The following is a 21635-nucleotide window of genomic DNA, read 5'->3' as shown; positions in this document are numbered from 1 at the left end:
TTTTTTTTTTTTTTTTTTTTTTTAAATTGGCTTGTATGAACACAGCTATTATAAACTGTAGTAAAAAAAGTTTTAATTAGATCCCAATGAACTGGCTTGAATTAATCTGATCCGTAAAGTGCTTCGAGATGACTTTGTTGTGAGTCTGTGCTTTATAAATAAAGCTAAGTTGAACTAAATTAAAACACCACATTTTGTTTGTGCGGTGATGTTGAGCAGATGCTGTGACTTTGCAGAGACCTTAATATGAAATTCTAAACCTTTACCCCCATCGCAAACACACAATTTGCTTATCACCACATTCCCAATAATGGAGGAGCAAGATTTGCTTCCGTGCTGCCTGGAACCATCGCTGCACTCGTGGGATGAATAGAGTGCAAACAGTTTGCCTTTATGGCAGGATTTGCTTGGCATTATCTTCACTTTTTATTCGTGTGTGTCCTTTTTCCGATGAACTTACTCATCTTTGTGTGCTAGCACAGAGAAGACTGTCAAGCTCGGTCATATCACGGTCTCCTCAGTGTGAGATATATTTTAATGCCGTTTCCATTAAGGGTTGAGGAGATGAGCTAGACTCCTAAAGCGAATGAATAAAAGAAAAAAAAAAGCTTTATGTAAGCCATAAAATGCACATGTGCCCAAAGATCAGATGATGACTCAATGTAAACGGCACTGATTTGAAGTGTCAACTTACAGCACGTCATCACCTGGCTCAGTGTAAAGCAGCTTAAAATGCTTTGTGCAGATGCCTGGTGTCTATAAGGGCTGCAGTTAGTTCCTTCCTGAGCTTATAATCTGAAGAAAAATGGAAATGACACTTAGCACCACCGCTAGTGTTTTAAACTGTAGTTTATTCCAACGAGCCTGAGTCTAATCGTGTCCATTTCTGCAGCGCAGCCGCAGGACTCGCAGGGAGGTTTTGTGACACCCCCCCCCCGGTTCTAAGATTATTCATTAGGAGTGAAAGTCTTTCTATTGTTTTAGAGACTAAATTTAACTCTCCGCATCCTCTTCCTGCCGTCACTATTCTCCTTTTCTCATTTTTTAAAATATTGATATGCAAAATGCCCACCTTTATAGCCTCTTAAATAAATTAATCAATAAATAAAATTGCCTTTTCAGTAAGTCAAGGCAGGTATGAATTCATTCTAAAGGTTCACAAGCCAAAGCTGAGCACAGAGGAAGGTTACTGCTACTGTACCTTTTCAGGTTCACAAGTACAGATCTAGTCATACAAAGTTATTTTGATCTTTACATTCTCAAAGACAAGGTTTTGTAATAAATAAATTATTCAACACTGGCACTTGATGTTGACTATAAAATAGCAGGGCAAGAAAGGGGGAGTGTTTGTCGTTGTAACAGTATGGGTTCAGAATGATAAAAAGCATCTGAAGTTTGGATCCTCTTCACAGTTCCACAAATCTAGTCAGCCTTGAAAGGTGTTTTTGAATCAAACTACACAAAAGTTACGTAAGACTCGCCGCTCAACATTTCATCGACCCCTCCCCATCTCTTCTCAGGATTCATTAGTAAATCTCCACATTCACGGCACGATCGACACCGGTTCACCTTCACAGATCATGCCCTACTCATGTAAACATTAGAACACTAATCCCACCGTGCGCCTCTACAACAGAGGGTCGATGGTCATGTGAATCTGGTCTCTGTTGCGCCTGCTGCCGTTGGAGCGGAGGTACAGCTCCTCCCTGTGGCACAGGAAGTGCTGGGCCAGGATCTTGCGGAAGGTGTTCCTGAAGTCCTTGATGCGGTAAGCGTAGATGATGGGATTGACCGCGGAGTTGGCATGAGACAGAATGATGGCCACGTGCATGACCACATCGGGCTTGTCCAGCTTGATGTAAAACGTGAGGCAGTTGAGGATGTGGACGGGCAGCCAGCAGACTGCGAATAGTCCCACGATGATGGAGAGAGACTTGGCGGCCCGGATCTCCTTCTGCAGCAGCCCGTGGTTTTGGCTGTCCCCGTTGCCCACGCACTTGAGCTCGATCTGTCTCAGCTGTTTCCTGGCCACAGTGAAGATGTTTATGTAGATGCCCAGCATGATGAGCAGCGGCAGCAGCACGCAGACAAAGAAGTTGAAGTAGACCATGTAATGCATGTCCACCACCCTCTCAAAGAAGCATTCCACCATGCAGCTGTGTAGTAATTTTCCTCTGCCCATCACGCCCTCTGTGAGGCCAGTGTTCGTAGTGTTGTCCTCTCCAAAGCTGCTGTTCTCACATCTCAAGTACTTCAAGTTCCATCCGAAGAAGGGGATGAGGCCAATCACAAACGAGAGGATCCATAAAATTGCAATGATCTCTCTTGCAGTCTTTCCTGTCATCAACTCCTTGTACCTGGAGGGAGAAACAAAACACAGGTTCTTACTGTTGTTTTGGCAGATCTGATGATCTGGGAAAGAAAAAAAAAAACTACACGTATTCTACAACCTCAATGTTGCATCTTCTGGTTATTCATCATCATAACCAGGAGCAGAAGTGGAGATAATTAGTTAGAAATCAAACATTAACTCTATGCATCCCCTGCATAACCAGCTTAAAAATGTGTCTATACTTGCTTTAGATGCACGTCCATTTGTTATTCTATGAGACGAATCTGAGAAATAATAATAACATTTCATCGTGTAAATGAGATGATTCACCAGAGACCACGGCCCCAGAGAATGTCCCATCCTTTGTTTGGTTTGCAAAAAGCTGCAGGCACACAGAGGAGAACAGAGAGTCGGATCAGCAGCAGACAAAGCTCAAGCATATTAAATCAGGAATGGTCAGAGATCAGCTCCTGCAGCTGAACAGGTCGTGACAGCAGAGTTTTGTCTCTAGAACTAATAGAAACTAACTAGAAAAGGAAAAAAAAAAAACCTGCATGAAAAGAAAAATATACTTCAAACATAAAAAGTGTAATTAACTGCCTCTGTCCTGTTGCATAATTTAACACGGCTAATGAATTAAAGTTGCACATGTTCTGCATGTGAAAAGCACAATGCTTCCTTTTGAAATGTCCTGTAATAAGCTCCAGCTATGTAATGCGACTGTAGTATTACTGTTAATATACTGCTTCTTTAACAAGAGATTATCACCAACATCCTGATGAAGATCTGCATCCTGCCATCACACTTTTCTCATCGTTCACACAAGCCCTGCAAGAAGAGATGTATCAGTGGCTTAATGGAGTCCCATGATATATTGTCTGCTTTTTCATTAACTGCTTCCTACATCTGTAATAGATGCAGCAGAACTAAAGCACATTTATGTTCCTCTTGGGCACACTGTAGGCTGCAACATGAACGTATCACTTCTGCTGTTACACAGTGACCAACAGCTTCTGGTTTCCTGTGTTGCTTACTGTTGTACATTATAATGAGGTGTGAGGCTTGTTCAGATCACTGAGCTAGAACGTTCACCAGCTTGTGACTGAGATACACAAACGAAACTGCGCTTAAAGAGCGTGTTGTTTTGCCACTTAGCTGTCTGATGCAGGGATGTCAAGTGTTGGTGCTTTAGAGCTGCAGGTTTTATGTGTTTCCCTCCTGATTAAAGTGAAATAGATGCCTAAACAGCTGTTGTTCAGTCCTGTTAATGACTTGTTAATCTGAGTCAGGTATGTTAAGGTGGGGAACATCTAAAACCTGCAGGGTTGTGACCTCCTAGGACTAGATGTGGACCTCCCCACTTTAAAGTAACATTAAAAAGAAAAAAAAAACCCCACCTTTTCTGTGTTTGGAAGTAAATATTCAGGTGTCTTAAGTGACTACAGACACAGTGACAGACCTAGCAGCCACCTCAGTCTAAAAATATCTCAACCAGCTCTTTAGATTTGCAGAGCACTGTCGCGTCACAGGGCTGAGGGTAGAAATACACAGCCTCCCCATCTGTCTCCAGCTATACAGTCTACGCTCTCCACACAGCTTCAGCTTCATGTTAGGTTGCTTTTTCTGCTGAAGTGGGAAGTCTAAACTTGTTTACTTTTCTTTTCTGGCTTTTCCTGAAAAAAAGGACACTCATCTGAAGCAAAGACCTCAAACTCTGGTCCTTGAGGACCAATGTCCTGCAGGTTTTAGGTGTTTCACTGCTTCAACACAACAGATTCAAAAGAACGGGTTATTGTGCAAAATTTAACAAGCTGTTGGATCCACTTTCTTTTAATCTGTGGGATTGGCACATCTAAAACCTGTAAGACAGTGGCCCTTCAGATCCCTGAATGTGAAACTGTAAAAATTAAAAAAAAAAATTATAATACAGCACCCCCACCCCCAAAAAAAGTACTACCTGAAAAGAGTTTTTCCTGCACTTCAATTCAAACAAAGTTTTCATTCAGACTAAAACTCTGCGGAGCATTTATTACACATTTCCAGGAAGTGTTTATGATTAGGATGTATTTATGATATATGTACAGCAATAAATTAAAATAATATGCATAAAACCAAACCTTTATAAACAGCAACAAGTGCAAGCAACTGGGTGTGGAATAAAACACAGAAGAAGGTATGATGCAGACAGAACTCCAGTATCGACGCTGTGAAATAATTCAGTGTGTTGTGCTCGGTGTGTGTTCTGTGTGTGTTCTGCTGACTTGTTTCGGTCTAACTTTGGGAGGAAACGGTCGATTGTCGAAAGCCTGGTGTTGTTTGTTTCTTCAAAATGTGTATTGTCTTAAAGAAGTTGTTGTTGCATTTCATGGCCAGTAATGCCACTGATTTTGTGGATCATTCAAGTCTCCAAGCACTCGGAGAAAATGGAAATTCTTCCACCAGTAGAAACACTCACAAACACAACATTGTCAGAAACACTGACACTATCAGGTCTGTCAAACCCTGCTGGGAGCGATTCTGCTTAAATTCAGCCTGATAAAAAGTTTACAGTTTTACATTTTCACATGACGTACCTCCAGATATCTTCACTGGTATAAATACGATTCATAAATCTGGACACACTACAGAAATATTCTGCTGCAGCATCCCATCTCTGGGTTGAGTCTAGTCTCCTTGTCTTTTCCTTTCTTCCTCCTCCTTTGTCCTCATCAGCTTCCTTTGCATATTTCTGGATCATTGTTCCAAGCTGACCTTTATCTCTCTCCGTGAAGGCTCAGATTAGCATGTGAACCATTGTTTCCACGGGGATAATTGTGCACTAGATGGAGCTGAACGAGTATCTGCTGCAGGTTTTCATGTAGTTTTCTGTACAGTTTTGCAACAGCATCTGGCTCAGTACAGTAGAGCAGTGTTTATAGTTCATAGAACTGGGTGTGTATTTTTGGTAGATGGCGTTACGGTTTTGGATATTTCGCTCATAAGGCAGTAATTATGTTGTAAAAGCTGTAAAAGGCAGAATATAGTGAAGTGGCTGTTGAGTCTATCTTCTGATAGAGAATCTGCTGAGGTTATTTTGTTTGCGTTACCCTTCTTGGTGCATAGATACTATCAGATGTAGTTTTTTTTTTTTTTTTCTCAATGCAGCAAGAAACAACACACACAGCTGTAGCTTCACAACTTAAAAAAACATCCAAGCAGAAATGTGCAAATGTTTCATTTTTGTCGGATTCCCAAGGCTCGGTGCGTGAATGGTTCCTTTTGTAAATCAGTTATTGTGATTTACACATGTCCACAAAGCTGATTTCCACTCCCATTCGTAGCCACAAACTCTCCCTCCATTTGTTATTTGCATGTCAAGGAGACAAGGTTTGCATCACAACTAAACAGACATGAAAACAAAATCAACAACAAAGAAGGGGCTCCGTTTAATAAATACGAAGCTGAGACTTTAGTAAAGCGGAGGAAATGCACTCTGCTATGTTTGTTCATTTTAAATGCTGAAATAAAACTGTAAAAATGATTGGAAAGAGATTAAAAATGACAAAAAAAAAAAAAAGAAGTGCTTCATCAGCGAGCAAGGACGACATCAGAGTAGGCCTGTACAGCTGCAGTCCTTCCTGTAGACATGGCCAGATGGACGAAGATGTGTTTTCCCGAACTCATGATTCATTTAAATAAAAGATGAGAAATTAAAATGAGAATATTTCTCTATTCTGCCGTAAATTATGCTGCCTCATCGTACATCTTGTACCACATTTTCCTTCTTTTCCCTTCATGGGTCACCGCAACGAATCCTCTGCCTCCATCTACTGCATCCTCCTCTCATACACCAGCTAACCTCCTCTCCTCTTTCACTACATCCTGAACCACTCCGGTTTTCCTCGAGGTTTCCTGTCTTGTAGTTCGAAAACTCAGCGTGCTTCTACCCATCATTATCCCTCCTCTGTACTTCCCACCAGTCTCACCTCATGATGTTCATCGGTTCTTTACAGATTCCAGTTTGTGTGGATTAAAAGCTGTACGGAGCTTTTGTGTCAACATTACTCATACATTTAACCGCTGCGTTGGCAGGCTGTCAGCACATTTATATTTACACTAGGAAAGAAACAAACACTTGCTGCAATATTACATTTTTGTCATTGTTAAAGAGCAATTTTTTAATACATCAATGCAGCCAAAGCTGCTCTCGTTTGCATATCCTTGTTCCTTTTTATCAGGCGGTTAAACCCATCAGAAAGCTGATTAAAAAGCAGCTGATTGATTAAGAGAACATTTTCATTTGCAGTCATGTAGAGACGTTTTAAACTGTTGTGGCGCTCTTAAAGTCCTGATGTTATACCCACATCTTGGTCACTATTAGTAAGTTAGAGGAAGCACGAAGTCTTGAGCTATTTCTTTACACATTCCACAACATTGCAGTGTCAGGCATAAATAACTCAATAACCCATTAATGCACACTGGGATCATTTTGTGACCATGTTGACATGTAACTGTAGCTCAACTCAGCTGTGTATGCAGCTGTGACATGTAAGGATACTTCTGTTTGGCACCAAGTTAGGGCAAGAATGAAGTCGGTGCCTCCACCCCAAAAACCATCCAATCAAGCCAACTGCCCTGAGAAGAGATTTAGAGGTGTGTTTATCCCATTGACTGTATAAATAAGATGGACATAGCCTCTGTGACGTCACCCATAAGGCTCTGAAGAGCTGAACTGAAGTTCGGTGGGCGGTTCCTTTCATCGCCATCTTGGCAGAGGCACGCATGTCGTCTTGTCCGGAAAATACAAATATGGGCAAAGAGGTGGAGCTGACAGGGGGGCTGTGAACGTCATGGCGGATGATTGACATCGAGCAAACTCTGAGCTGTCTGTAGCTAAGAGCTAACCGAGCTAACCCGGAGATAAAAGGAGCTAACCAGCTAACGGAGGTAAGTGGGCTAAAACTAAGTCACATTGTTAACCAGTTAAAAACCGCGGTTGTTCTACGTTCTTCTTACTCGAAGTGGGAGATCGGGTACCTGTCAATCAAAAGGACACGCCCCTAAATATGCTGAATTTTGAGATTAAATTACTTTTAAACAGGTGAATTAGATAAAAATTCACTCCACCCACAGTTGTCATGAAGTTAAACCTGACCTATTAACCTAAAATGGATTTTTGAACCAGGCTGTAAACATGTTTATTTCTGCTGTGAAGTTGGTCTTTTTAACATGGGAGTCTATGGGGATTTGCTCTGTTTTGCAGCCCCTAGTGGATGAAGGAGGAACTGCAGTTTTATGCACTTCCGCATAGGCTTCACTTTTAACCGCCAAAGGCTCTGTCCATCTTTTAAATACAGTTTATGGTTTATCCTCAGACTGAACTAGATGTATATGTTACATGCATCATATCACTGGTCTCTCTTTACATTAATTAAAATGCTGACAATTACAATTCCATTGCAAAATGATTGTACCGGTAGTTTAATTTGGCCTGTCTCCTCTCTTCCCTCTTCATACTCCACTCCTCTCTGGTTCTCAGATATTTCCACTGATTCTTGGTCTCTTGCTTCAACAACGTGTCCATTCTGAGCTGACTACCACATTCATCACATCATTTTGCAACATCAGTAATTTGTGACATTTGTACTCTGACTGTTTCCCTCGTGCAACCAGTGGTCACTGTCATACATCAGAAGTTCATCCTATTGTAAATGTGCTATACTTGACTAAAGATGCATTTCAAGGCAAAATAAAAGAAAGAAAGGCAGTAGCTCTACAGATTGTCACTGAAGCCATCCTCACTTGGAACGTTCACCTTTAAAATAAAACCACATTCAGGGATGGATTTATCTAAACGTGAAGTAAACGTGCTGGTGTCATGTGAAAATTACCTCCCCTGTGCTTTTGCTTTACATTTTTGTGACAGCAGTGTGACTGCTGACATGTAGTTTTTCAGTACAGCATGGTGCTTTAACCCACACTCATTATCTGTAAGACCAAATCGATTGAATGAGCTTTAAATGTGTTTAAACATCTAAATGCAGCTGAAGCTTCTGGTCCGTGGTCATATATCTGTATTTCTAATTTCTCTTGCCAGCTGCTGTTTTGCCTGACTCTGTGCCTTTTAGGCTGATATGAAGGTGAATGTCACATTATTCTTTTAAGTCTGAAAATGGCTGAACATCAGCTGTGAACTGTAGCTCATAAACCACTGTTGTCGGCGTTAGCTCTGCTATATTAGGCTAATCAGAGGGATGGAGCAACATCGAAGTCCAGCATTCATTAAGCCGACAGGAACAGCAGCGGTATCACTGATCTGTAAGCACCACTTGGCTGTTCGGTTGCTCTACAGTTCCTGTCTACAGGTCCTGTATGTTTTCCCATGATGGTCCACTCCAACATGATTGCACTGAAAAGAGGAGTCTGCACAAGCTGCATGTGGCTGAACTGCAAACAAGGGAAATGTGTTGACTAAATAAACTGTTTGGTGTGTGCTAGTGTGAGCTTTAGTGAATACGAAGTGTAATTTGTGAGAAAAGTGTGTGTTTGCATGTTGTGTAAAGCTGTAATTCTGATGTCAGATAGGGCAGAGAGAAGATGGGAGTGGAGTTGAGGGGCTCACGTTGCTGAATATTTAATTGGCAAACACACTGACTCAGCATGTTTTTAACGAAGCCGTGGCTTGTCTGAAACATGAAACCATTAACAGAGGCTGCGCATCAAGAGATGCTGTGAGTCACTCCAGCATCGCCCTGACTGTCCCCATCATGTGAACAGCACTACAAGCTAGACACGCTGTTTCCTCAAAGTGATTCAGGCGGGCGGCCACAGGGTAATGACTCACACTCATGCTGACAGGCACACACTTATACACACACCAAAGTCAGTCTGAGCTGGAGGTGTCACAAGTGATACATCTGAGCTCAGCCACTGCACAGAACATCACCCAGTAAGCAAGAATGCAGCTCTTTTCACCACCAACACTTCTAGACTTTTATCAACGCTGGAATTAGCAGGATTTTTCCTTTCCCCCCCGTCTACACTGACGTATTGTTTTATAAATGAGGTAGTCTGCACGTTGTCCCCCCACCCACATTACAAATGCAAGATGCATCTAACTTTCCTTTCAGTTCACATCCGCAGAGATGACATAATATATTATCTGTTTACATGAGATACATTTATCACCACATTACACCATGCTGCTTTGTGCCTTTATCACGTGTTTCTGTGAGGTTTTTATTCTAACATGCCTTTCTGTTTTTTATTTATGTAGCTGCTGCACATTTGAATTACCCTTTGGATTAATAAAGTACATATATCTATCCACCTTGCTGTTTAGTTTTAATGAGCTGTAATTTATTAAGAAGCTACTGGCAAATGATGGAAAACTTGTTTTTTTTTTATGGCGTTATTAACAAACCATTTACTAAGTTATCTCTGATCAATTAAACTCTGTATATCATTAAATACTAGGGCCGTGACGATGTGCTTTCATCTCAATTTGATTAGATTCTGATTTGATTCTCATGATTCTTTGTAATTGCTGATTTTTGTAGACTAAACACAAAAAAAATGTACAAAACTTAGTAAAATTAGTAAAAAGAATTAGTAAAAAAAACAACAACACAGTAGCCAGATCATCATCCTGCTGCTATAATGCCCAATAGGCAAATAAAAAATCAATATGAACAGAAATGAAAATTTTTTTATCATGTTTTTTTTTTATTTATTTAAAAAAAAAAAAAAGATTTTTTTAACAGAAAAAATTTTATTTCAAAATTGTGAAGCAAAAAATCCTGATATTTGATTTTTTCAATTCTATTTCTCACCTGTTTTAAATAGTATTATGAATATTTCCAGAAATCATTGAGCTGCACTGTTAAACATTAACTTCTAAATGAACAGCAATGGGAAAGATTTTTAATGGCAGCTTTGAAAATTCAATAAGATGATAAAGTCGACCCTTCGTCCTCAGCGTGCGTGAAGAGACGTTTCCAAAACACTGCTCTGATCGGACACATGCAGCGCAACATCTGCAGCTCCAGCTCTGTGCAAAGCAAAAAGGAGCTCAAACTGCAGCAACTGAGACCGGTACTGACAGAAAGAAGCAACAGCAGTGACCGAGAATCTGTTTTCAGAGCGAGTGGGTGTTGAAAATGTCAACACAACTCAAAGGAACAAGGTTCCTGGACTGTAACCTTTATAAGCTGCCGTCTGGGTAAACAACAAAATATGCTTAGAGTGTCAATTTAGTGAAAACCACACCTGAATGCTTGTTTTATCAGTCAGATTAATTATGTTCTTATTTTTTCCCTCAAATTGAAGAGAAAAAGCTGAAATACTTTCTAAACCTCTTCATATCCTTCCCTACCACAGCTCAAACCCACCCTGAGTCCAATGCAATGCATGACTCTCTAAATTCCAAAACAATCCTAAGAGGACACATGTACATGTTGATAGAAATATGTCATGTAGAAAAGCCATTGATAAGATATCCATCCCGTATCACAGCGGTGAGTCATGGTCTTAGCATGACCACCCCCACAATGTTCTGCCTCTGCCAATAAAACTAGTTGTGTATCAGCTTATCTGATTTATTTTAATGTCTCTCCACATTGATAAGTTCTCGCTTCCTTTAAAATAAAAGCTGATAAGAACTTGAGATTTTGTGAGTGACCAGCTAAAGAAGGAGAAAAAAAACTGCAGATGCAAACAAAGGCATGCAAGCTACACATCCTGACAGCCAGCTGGACCGAGCGAGCAGACGACACCGCGTTGATGGAGAGGAAGAAATCATAAGAGGACAAAAATATCACCTAATCCAACAGCGAGGCCTTTATTTTGATATAATTCAGAAAATGAGCGATGTGAATCTGTTGGGACTGAGGCAGTCTGTCTGGTTCTGGTTCCTTATGAGATTTATAAAATAAGAGAAATAAAATAACAGCTGCTTCATCCTTCACCCTGCAGAGGCCGTACAGCCGAGGCGAGAGCGATGAGGAAGTAGGTCTAACCTGACTGTAATGACACACAGGAAGTCAGAACCATTAAAGTCCTGTTTTCACTCAGAATTTTCTACTAAAACAAAAGTCCGGTTACCATGACGACACAGCTTCATTTTTAACCAGAAGCCCATTCTACCTCAGTGTTTCAGTAAATCTACCAGTGAGTTTTTCCCCAGTGGTGTGCGAGCCCCGCCTCGATCTCGCGACCCCTGCAGGGGAGCCCGGCGGGTCGCCACGGTGGGGGTCATGAATAAAACAGATCCCTGCCCGAAGATGCAGCCGAGAAAAGCTTGCACCTCTTCTCTCATTTCCACAACTTCCCGCTGTTTGCCTCCATCAGCCGCTCCTATCTTTTAATCACAAAGTGCTGCAGCACGCACAGCATCCATTTCCCACTGGGCCCCATCTCCTGCACATCACTCCCAGTTCGCCCTTTTTTATCCGCAGAGACAGGGAGCAACACCCGGCTGAATGGATTAGCTCTGGCATGACGACAGCACGCTGGCATCTATCTTTGTTCTGCTTTCTTCCCCAGCTTCATTCTCCATACACCCCTTCTCGCTGTCGCTGAGCTTCCGTCCCGGGGCGACTGACCTATGCCAGGCCCCCCCCCCCACCACACACACACACACACACACACACACACACACACACACACACACACACACACACACACACACACACACACACACACACACACACACACACACACACACACACACAATCTAAACACTCACAGCATCCGCGTCGATGTCCGGCTGTGCCCACGGCCAAGCTACAAAAACAATCCAACAGGTGGTTGCTCACACTGACAACACAGTGGGTTTATACACACCACACAGTGTGTTGCTGTGTATGCAAACAGCTGGGGAGTTTATGCAACACAGGCTGAAGTTTGAAATGCAGAGGTTGGGGAGGAAATCATACAGTCGTGATGTGCATTTTCTTTAGTTAAAGTCAGCTGTTTCTGTTGTTTGACAGAATCTGATTCATCGCAACAAAAGACAAACGTCCCACGTCAAAAATGGGAAATTAAACAGCTGATTCTTGATAATTAACACTGCATAGCTTTATTTTTGAGCATCTCCTGGTATTTTTAGCTTTTTAATTTTTTCTTTTTCTCAATCTTTTTTTTAACCGTCACTCATTTTTCCTGAGTTGATTTGGGGATGTTGAGTCTAAGATGCTTGTTTCAGCTCCTGTCTCTTTAACGCAGCACAATGTCATTTACTAAATATCTGTTTGATTCGTTCACACATAAGTCGACAACTTTTTCCTGTAGTGTTACATTTCTCTTCACAGAGCACAAGATGACGCAAAAGTCAACGTTGAACTGACTTCTTCTGGCTGGGGAGAGCTCGGTAAAGAGACAGGACGTAAGACGTTTGCTGAATGTGCTGCCGTTAGGGGTCACCAAACTGCGTAAATATTTAAAAGTTTCCTCCTGAAGGTCAAGTCTGCTCTGGTCGATCAGCCTAAACCTAAACATGATGACATGAACCAGCTGAAGATTACCTGTTTGAAACGTTCCAAATGTACCATGAGACTCACATTTGTGGAAATGTGTGTTTGAAAAGTTGTTTTAATGCAAACGATGAGACAGATGTAGAAATCCAGAAGAAAATGTAGGTATTCAGGACTGCGCTTTAACCAAGCGGCAACCTCCGTGGTTAAAAGTGACGCCTATGCGGAAGTGCATAAAGCTGCAGTTCCCCCTTGTTACAACCCAGTGGTCTAGGGGTAAGAGCTGCAACACAAAACAAATGTGCCAGACTGAAAGTAAGTTTTGGGAAATATTATTATCCCATAAAGAGAAAAAAAACAATACAGACCCAAATGAGAAGGCAAGTGGTGCAGCTTACAAATACAAAACAGAACTATTTCAAAAAGCACAAAGACAATCAAGTACCATTAACTACCCAAGTCACACCAAACAGCAAAACAGATGGCCAAGCCCAAAGGCTACACAAAAGCCAACAATACTGCAGACTCGGCCGTAAAGGCTCTTTAAAACTAACCACCAAAAAAGACCAGTCTCAGAGAGGGCAAGCTGTAGCCACCACACAGCTGCCCCTGAATGAAGAACTTGGCGCTCTTTTATCCTGGATTGGAGAGGTGTCGAATCCTCATTGGAGCCGAGGTCAGCCATTCAGAGATGCTGACGAGACCAGGTGATGTGGAGGAACCAATCCCAGCCAGGGGGAGGCCAGATGATGGTTTTCAGGCTGAATGAAATGGGTTGATGGGCAATTAGGGGCAGCCGTAACACCCCTTCATCCACTAGGGGCTGCAAAACAGAGCAAATCCTCATAGACTCCCATGTTAAAAAGACCAACTTCACAGCAGAAATAAACATGTTTACAGCCTGGTTCAAAAATCCATTTTTGGTTTATAGGTCAGGTTTACCTTCATGACAACTGTGGGGGGAGCGAATTTTTTTCTAACTCGCCTGTTTTAAAGTATTTTAATCTCAAAGTTTAGCATATTTAGGGGCGTGTCCTTTTGATTGACAGGTAACCAATCTCCAACTTCAAGTCAGAAGAACGTAGAACAACTGCGGTCTTTAGCCGGTTAACAACGTGACTTAGCTTTAGCCCACTTATCTCCGTTAGCTGGTTAGCTCCCGTTATCTCCAGGTTACCTCGGTTAGCTTTTAGCTACAGGAAGCTCGGAGTTCGCTCGATGTCAATCATCCACCATGACGCTCACGGCTGCCCTCTCAGCTCCACCTCTTTGCCCATATTTGTATTTTCCGGGCGAGACGACGCGCATGACGCTGCCAACATGGCGATGGTAGGAACCGCCCACCGAGCTTCAATTCAGCTCTTCAGAAACCTACGGGTGACGTCATAGAGGCTACATCCATCTCTTTATATACAGTCTATGGTTTTAACACATAGTTTATTTTCCATCAAAGGACCACGTTCCACAGCACGCGAAGTCTCTCTCTAGCCATGCGCCGTAGCGGTGAGTTTTTGAAGCTCTAATAGCGATGAATGCTCTTTCACATTTTTCATCACCATATTTGTGCACAGGGTGCTTCATAACACTTCTGCAACAAATAATGAGCTTCTCAATTAAATGCAGACAGATAATTTATCTGCGTATTTAAGAAGAGATCCAGATGGGGTGATTGATAAGAGAAAGCGTCTCATTCTGTGTTGGCACTTATGTTCTGTGGCAGTCTGCCAGGATACTGGTTTATGAGGCTAGGAGAGGCAGGAAGGAAGTGGTGAGAACTGGAGCCTGACAGACAGGGATCGCACACATCTTGTTTTCTAATTTAATCCTTTTTTCTTTTCCATTTCTCTCATGGTTTACCTTTCCTCTCCTGCTTTCTGCCACGTTAAACGTAGCTGTACTTTTTGATGCAAAGTGATAATATGGCTAAAAACCAGCAGCGGAGCCAGAAAATGTTTGTTCCAGAGGCCAGACTCCCACCGTTAATCTTATTTATGTTGCACAGAAACTGATGTCGCATCACTGTTGTTCCTGAACGGCATGTTGCCCTAGAGTTTCATTTTATTGGTCATTCTTACCTACATATGTAACCATGACTACCATGCAGAAGTACAAAGTGTTTACGTAACTTATTAATCTATTCATTCAGTTTTGGTCTCTCTTCAACATAATTCGCACAAAGAGTAAAATTAATTCTCTCCCCATTAGGAACACCAGTTGGGGTTGTATTATACTGGAAATGTGGTTTGTCACCTTTACACCGAGTCAAAACTTTTGTTTCTGTGGAACGAGCAGCACAGTAAACGTGTGGGTGGGAGATTTTGGCACATTACATGTTTAGCAATGCTGCTCGTTCCACACAAATCTTTACAAGTTATGCTCACTGTGAAGGAGACTAGTCAGGCTTTCCAGCAGTTATTGAAGGTGAAAAATAATCGACAGGAGCAGTTTCTCACATTGAGCTTTTTGAAAGGATATAATAATGTATTGCTCAGCAGCATGAAGCGTTTATCTCCAAAGCTCTTAAGATTTTGTTGTCATCCGTTAAGCATTTAAATCTGTACAGGAGCTTCAATAGATCCAGTCTGCAGCCAGTGGTCACTGTTTCACACAGTCCCTCACAAGCTTCAGATATGGTAAGGCAATATGTGATAAGAAAAAAATAATGCAGGGTAAGTTGATCAAAAATAATGTCAGATATATTAAAAAAATAAAAAAAGTGCTCTGTGTCATAGATATATGTCTGATCTTTCTAACAAACCAAACTGTCATAAAGCTTTTGTCAACGGATGGTTTTAGTTGCATCTAATGGCTAAACTGAAACACTTTCAGCTGAGATTTATCTAAAAGGGACAAATGTTTGGTTACAACTTCAACCCATAAGAACCCAGCGTCACATGATACAAAGTTCCTGAAACATTTGGCATCACTTTATGGTGCAAACTTTGCTCAAAATCCTGTGGAACACAATCTGATTATTATCTTCTGCCCCTTAATGGACACCAGACAGCAGAAGATTACATTATAACAATTTTGATGTCAAAATTGTTATAAGTTGCCCCCCGATGTGTGCCTATTGGGCTATGAGTGTGTTTGTGAGTCGCTTTGGATAAAAACATCTCCTAAATGACTGTAGAATAGAACTAAACATGGGAATAAATGGTAAATATCCCAAAAATATTTTACATTTTTACTTTTGTACTTTTATATTTTGTTAAATGGACAAATTATAACCTCATGATCAAGAAATTATACTGATGTTACAATTTTTTTTTCCCTGGGCTGGGTCTGATGGGTTACTTTGTTGCTGTGAAGAGAAAAGTACTTTGTTTTTTTGCTTCTACTTAACTCTAGTTGCTTCATAGTGTAAAAACAACATAAAAAACAGGAGAACATTTAGCTAGGTCAAGGTAAATACGCTAAACTACAAAAAGATAAGCCAAGAAATAAAGATGAGCCTTCATCGGGACTTGAATCAGCAGTGGAAGCAGATCATTTAGGGTCTGCTGCTCTGGTTCTGGGTGCTGAAATGGTTGTTTGACCACTGGTTTCTGGTAGGGATGTGAAGAACTCAGCAAATTAAGGTGAAGTCCTTTTAGATATTTAATCTTAAAAAGAAAACAACAGAAATTTAAAATCAACCCTCTGCTGGTGAGAAACCAGTACAGTTAGTGGGATACGATTACTTCTGTAAGCGAACTTAATGCTGCTGGATCGCCACAAATTTATCCAATTTTTTATTTAAAGAACACAAAAAAAAAGTCCATATTACTATAGTTTTTTATGTTACTCTACTTTGAAAGTCTTCATATGGTTACTGTCATGTATTTAATAAATAAGCTTTACGTTTCGACTCTGTAGTCGCTGGAGTTTTTGACCTGCAGGCTGGAATTACAGCAAATGTGTAGCCATGTAAAGGAGCAATGTAGGAGGTATTTCTAGGCTGACTAAAGCTTTTTTGAAAAGGAGAGATGATATAAAGTATTCGTTTATTTAAACAGAAAAGCAGTGTGCTCATTGAAGAAACATCTTAACAGGATTTCATTTCTCTAACTGCGAGTTAAGTAAAGCTAAAGCCCCAAACCACAGTAACTTTTCCTGGTTTTGTACGGATTAGACTGAGGAGACAGGCTGCTCTGTAGCTGCTTTCACATTTACTGGCATTTTTTTTTTTTTTAGTCTGACCCAAACAGAAGATTTTCCTCTGCTTTCACTTTTTACTGCGCTCTTTTCACAGTAATATTGAGCTTGAATACTAATAATAGTGACGTCAAGCTTGGGTGTAAAAGACTAATGACAAAATAAAAAGTTTCCATATATTATCTATGCAAGCAAATCCCATGATTATCATAAATCCCACCACACTGACACACAGAGCTTTCCCCTTTACCTCACTGGCAGAATCCATGCACACTTAATGACTTGCATAACATTGCACTTCATTGTTTTCTGCTGTATTCTCCACGTCCAATCCCAGGTGGCTTCAGGACTCATTGACTCACACATTTGCTGCTGAGAATGATGCATCTCTCAGTGGATGTCTGTACCTTCAAGCAGCCTTTTCCCATAATTGTCAGTGTGAGAAATCCATAAAAATGGACCAGTTTTGTTTTGTTTTTTTTAGGTCCAGCTACAAACTGAGCCTTTTCTCGTTTCCTTTAACCTTTGTTTTATTTCCTTTCTATTTTCATACATTATTCATATTCAGAAAAACACTCCCGCTGCATCCCTAACAGACAGAGGCCGTTATAATAACGCTTATATCTGTTAAAATCTGCAGCCTGAGGCTAAATGAGGTGTCCGACGACAAAGAGGCAGTCCTGCTGATGCAGGTGGAGACAATCCTCTGGGATCTATGATGTGCTTAAGTTTATCTCCGAGCTGGACAGAGGGACAAAATGGCCAATGGGTCTATTTTTCTGAGAAAATAAGGACAGTAAGGCCGAGGGTTTGAGGAGAGCTTTGAGTGGGTGTGTGGATCCGTTATCTCGTGGGGCTTAAAACATCTGGCCTTTCTCTTTTACTAAAACGATCTGCTAAACACTTCTATCAGAGACAGAATCACGGAGCCAGAGGCCTGCGGACCGGCCAAACTCACACACAAAAGCCTGTGGACATGTCATTTGAGCTCAACATACACACTGATCTGGTTATCACACTGACAGTACGTGATATGGATGCGAGCAGGGCTTTCAGTACAAACTCGTTACGTTTTGATGTACGTTGTCACGGTGAGAACTTTTCCACAGAATCTTTTACCTTGTTGGAAAAAAAAACTGCTGTTAAAGTGTGTTAGTGTAAAATGAGATCCAGAGGTCAAAAATAGAATGACAAAGTGGGACTTTACAAGCCAGCTGGTTAGTAGTGGGAAACTTTCATCCCAGACTAGTGTCAAACTGTCCTTTCTTGCCAGTGTTTGAGTGTAATGGAAATGACAGCATATCTCAGCTGAATAGCCTCGCAGCACAAACACTGCCCACAAACCCCCACAACCACATGCAATCCCAGCGCAGTGCTCAAAAAAAAAAAAAAAAAAAAAGAAACCCTGCTCTGCTCTCCGACATGATGCAGTTCCAAAAACAATACCACCTGCAGACAGATGTTTCCACCTGATAATAAAGTAGGAATTCTTAAATTCAGGGAAATATCAAGCACCGCCGTTTGGTCCCTGCTGGACGTCTGCTTGTTTCTGTTTCCATGAGCGGATGGCAGATGCAGTCAGAGGCTGCACAGCGGAGCTCACTGGCCTTTGCCATCAGGTCCGGTTGAAGTGACACACTGTGGCAGGTATTGATCTCACGCCTTCGCCTTTTGTGTACAATTACGCAAGAGTGTTTTAACAAAAGTTGGGACGTTGTGTAAAATATAAAAAAGGAATAATTTGCAAACTGTGTAAATGCTTTAAATAAAAATAGCATCATATTAAAAAAAAAAACCCCAACAATAGCTGTTGTTTCTGATTTATTTTTTGTTAAACTGAAAAATTGCTAATTCTCATCTAATTAGGTTCATATTGGAGATAACTGGATGTGTCACAGGGAGGTTTCAGATGAATGTTATTCCAGGGAAAAAAGTTTCTTAAAAAAATGCAACAAATATAAACATTTCACTGCCAAAAGTACAAAGCATCATTAAAGAATCTGAAGGAATCTCTGTTTAGTAGGGACAGCAGTAAAAACCATTGCTGAATAAGAGTGATCTTTAAGCTCACATGCTCATCAGCAGCCCAGTGTTAAAAAGAGACAAATCTCCAGTGGAAATCACTGCAGTAACTCAGGAAAAAAAAAAAAAAAAAAAAAGTCAGTTTTTAATAAACTTAAACCTTCAGTATTTTCAGTGGCCATTAGTCACTTTATCTGTCACTACATCCTGTGTTTTCATCAGTTCTGTGTAAAGCACTTTCAATTTGATTAATTTAACACAGAAGCATTAAAAATAAGTCTGACTGTGTGATTGAGTGTGACTTCACTGTTCACAGACGAAGCTCCAATACAAAGCACTGCGCAGTATTTCTGTCCTCTATGTTAGCAAAACCAACGACATTTCATCTTCCAGGTTAAAAAAAATAAAAAAGAAAACATGAGCACACATTTGAAAAGCCATTAGTGTTTATGGACACCACCCAGGTTACTTTTTCTGGGGAGGTCTTGCTTATATTTTACAGATCATGGCAACAAAGTTCAGCTGCTAAACAGATCAGCCTGCAATCCGGTCATTAAATAGTTAAAATATATTAAAATAGCCTCAGCTGCAAAGCTGAGATGTTTTATGAAGGAAGATATGAAGTTATGTTGCATATTTAAGGTGAGCCATTGATCAAAACCTGTCAGTTTCAGCATTTCATGTTTTTGTAAAACAGTAAAATGCAGAATTTAAAAGCACTGCTTGTATGTTTGCTTGCAGATCTAAACAGTTTTCCTCTCTCTCTAACGGAGCTGTTAGATAAAATGCATGCAGCATGCGTTGCTGCTGAGAGGAATTTCCAACGCTGACATGCAGTTCTGCTGGGGTCCTACGAATGGTTTCAGAAACTTTTTACATCAATTCTATAAAGAGGCCATATTACCTAACACCTTCTTATAACAAATCTTATTAAACAGCCTCTTCAAAGACCAGTTTTTAATAAAGTAAGGTCAGGTTTTCCCTTATCAGTATTCTGAGTTTGGATATTAAACATGCCACTTTTGCATACGACAATAGGCTTTGCAGGAAACTGTTCATAAGATCACAGAGCTGATGCTGATCTTTGCTCCCTCCTGTCTGCAGGGTACATTTAGGAGTGAGAAATTATTCAGCTCCTATATGAAGACAGGATAAAGCAAAGTCAGTATCTTATTATTCTTTATTAAACAGCTGCTAACGTTTTGAGCCGGAGTGCTGTAGAAACAAGAGCCTCTAAGAGGCATTAAAATTAAGATGATGTAATTAATTAGAACAGAGCTTGATGAGATTAAGAGAAAGCCTGACTGTTCTTGTCTGAGGTTTTACTGTCTTCACCCTTATCTTCTCCCCCTTACGCTGACAAATAGGGACACAAAGAGAGGGGGGGATGCTTGGAAATAAAAATCACATAAATAAGGCTTACCTCAGTGGGATCTTGACGGCCAGATATCTATCAATCGCGATGGCAAGAAGACTAAAGATGGAGCTCTGAGTTAGTACCAAGACAAAACACGCGAGGAAGAGGCATCCGTAAAAGTCCATAAAAGTGCCGATGCTGATGGTTATGGCAAAGGGGATGGCGAGGCAGCCAACCAGAATATCAGCCACAGCCAGAGACACCAGAAAATAGTTGGTGGCGTTCTTCAAAGTGGTGTTGATCGCGACAGCCCAGCACACCAGGACGTTGCCGGATATGGAGAGAACAGCAATCACTACTTCAATCACGATGTAGAACGGACTCATCTCAGCAAAAAGAAAAAGTGTAGTTCAGGGCTAAAAACCTGTCGACTGCTCACAGGGATGGCACTCATCCGCAACACTTCTAGTCCCAGTGGAGTAAACAAGTGTCTCTGCTGTAATCCAGGAGTACTCCACAAGTGGCTGCAGATTCTGCCATCTGTTGAACACAAACATCACTTTTTTTTAATCCATGAGAGAAAGAAGATTCGACTCTTTATTCTGTTTTGTAAAGTTGAAACTGCTTAAATATCATTATTAATGAGGCCTTCATGCTTCAGACTCACCTTAATGAACCTGCAGATCCCTTCCGGATGTTTTCACACCTGCAGCGACCGACCTGAGGAGCGCTGAAGCAGCATCTGCGGCGCAGCCAGTGTCACACAACTCCCCCGAACCCCCCCTCCCTCCGACAGCAGTTTTGAAGTAGAGGAGGAAATGCAAGAGAGGGGCGGGGGTGCTTTACTTTCGCAGAAAAAAAAAAAGCCACGCCCCGAAACACGCGCACAGTGAGGAGGGTGAAATTCCAAGTGAGCGTCACCGGACCGCCGTGCGTAATTACGCGCCAATTAAAATGTGCTCTACTACGAACCCGTGACACGTGCTTCCCGCTGCAATGTCCAGCGTGTGCGGCAGACGCACGCGCCTGGCGGTCGTTCCATCTGGCTTCGATCAGGCAGACATAGTGGACTCTGGGGACGCAAATCAAAGCCCCCAAACCTCGATTTCCTCACGTCCCTCCAGTTTCCAGAGCCGTTCACCTTCCGCCTCTGACGCAAAACCAAGAAATCAGTAAAAACATGTTTATACTGTATGATTCCAGTGAATCTCATTTTAGTATGGGAAACAAGACCTATGTGGTATTACAGAGCTATTTACATTATAACAAGTGGTCAATAATGTGGATCCATTATTTATTCATTGCTCATCATACATTCCAATCCCTCCATTTGCTC

General features: G+C 41.2%; 1 protein-coding gene across 1 annotated transcript; it reads right to left on the bottom strand.

Annotated features, from left to right (window-relative positions):
• Nucleotides 1–1627: 1627 nt before the first annotated feature.
• Nucleotides 1628–20685, bottom strand: adora2b (adenosine A2b receptor; the record flags this gene model as incomplete). Its single annotated transcript, XM_079247895.1, has 2 exons — nucleotides 1628–2357; nucleotides 20366–20685. The coding sequence occupies 2 exons, from the start codon at nucleotides 20683–20685 to the stop codon at nucleotides 1628–1630; spliced, it is 1050 nt and encodes a 349-aa protein (XP_079104021.1).
• Nucleotides 20686–21635: the final 950 nt, after the last annotated feature.

The sequence above is a fragment of the Telmatherina bonti genome, assembly GCF_933228915.1.
Source record: "Telmatherina bonti genome assembly, chromosome: 10".
NCBI lineage: Eukaryota > Metazoa > Chordata > Actinopteri > Atheriniformes > Telmatherinidae > Telmatherina > Telmatherina bonti.
This window is presented reverse-complemented; position numbering and strand designations above follow the sequence as displayed.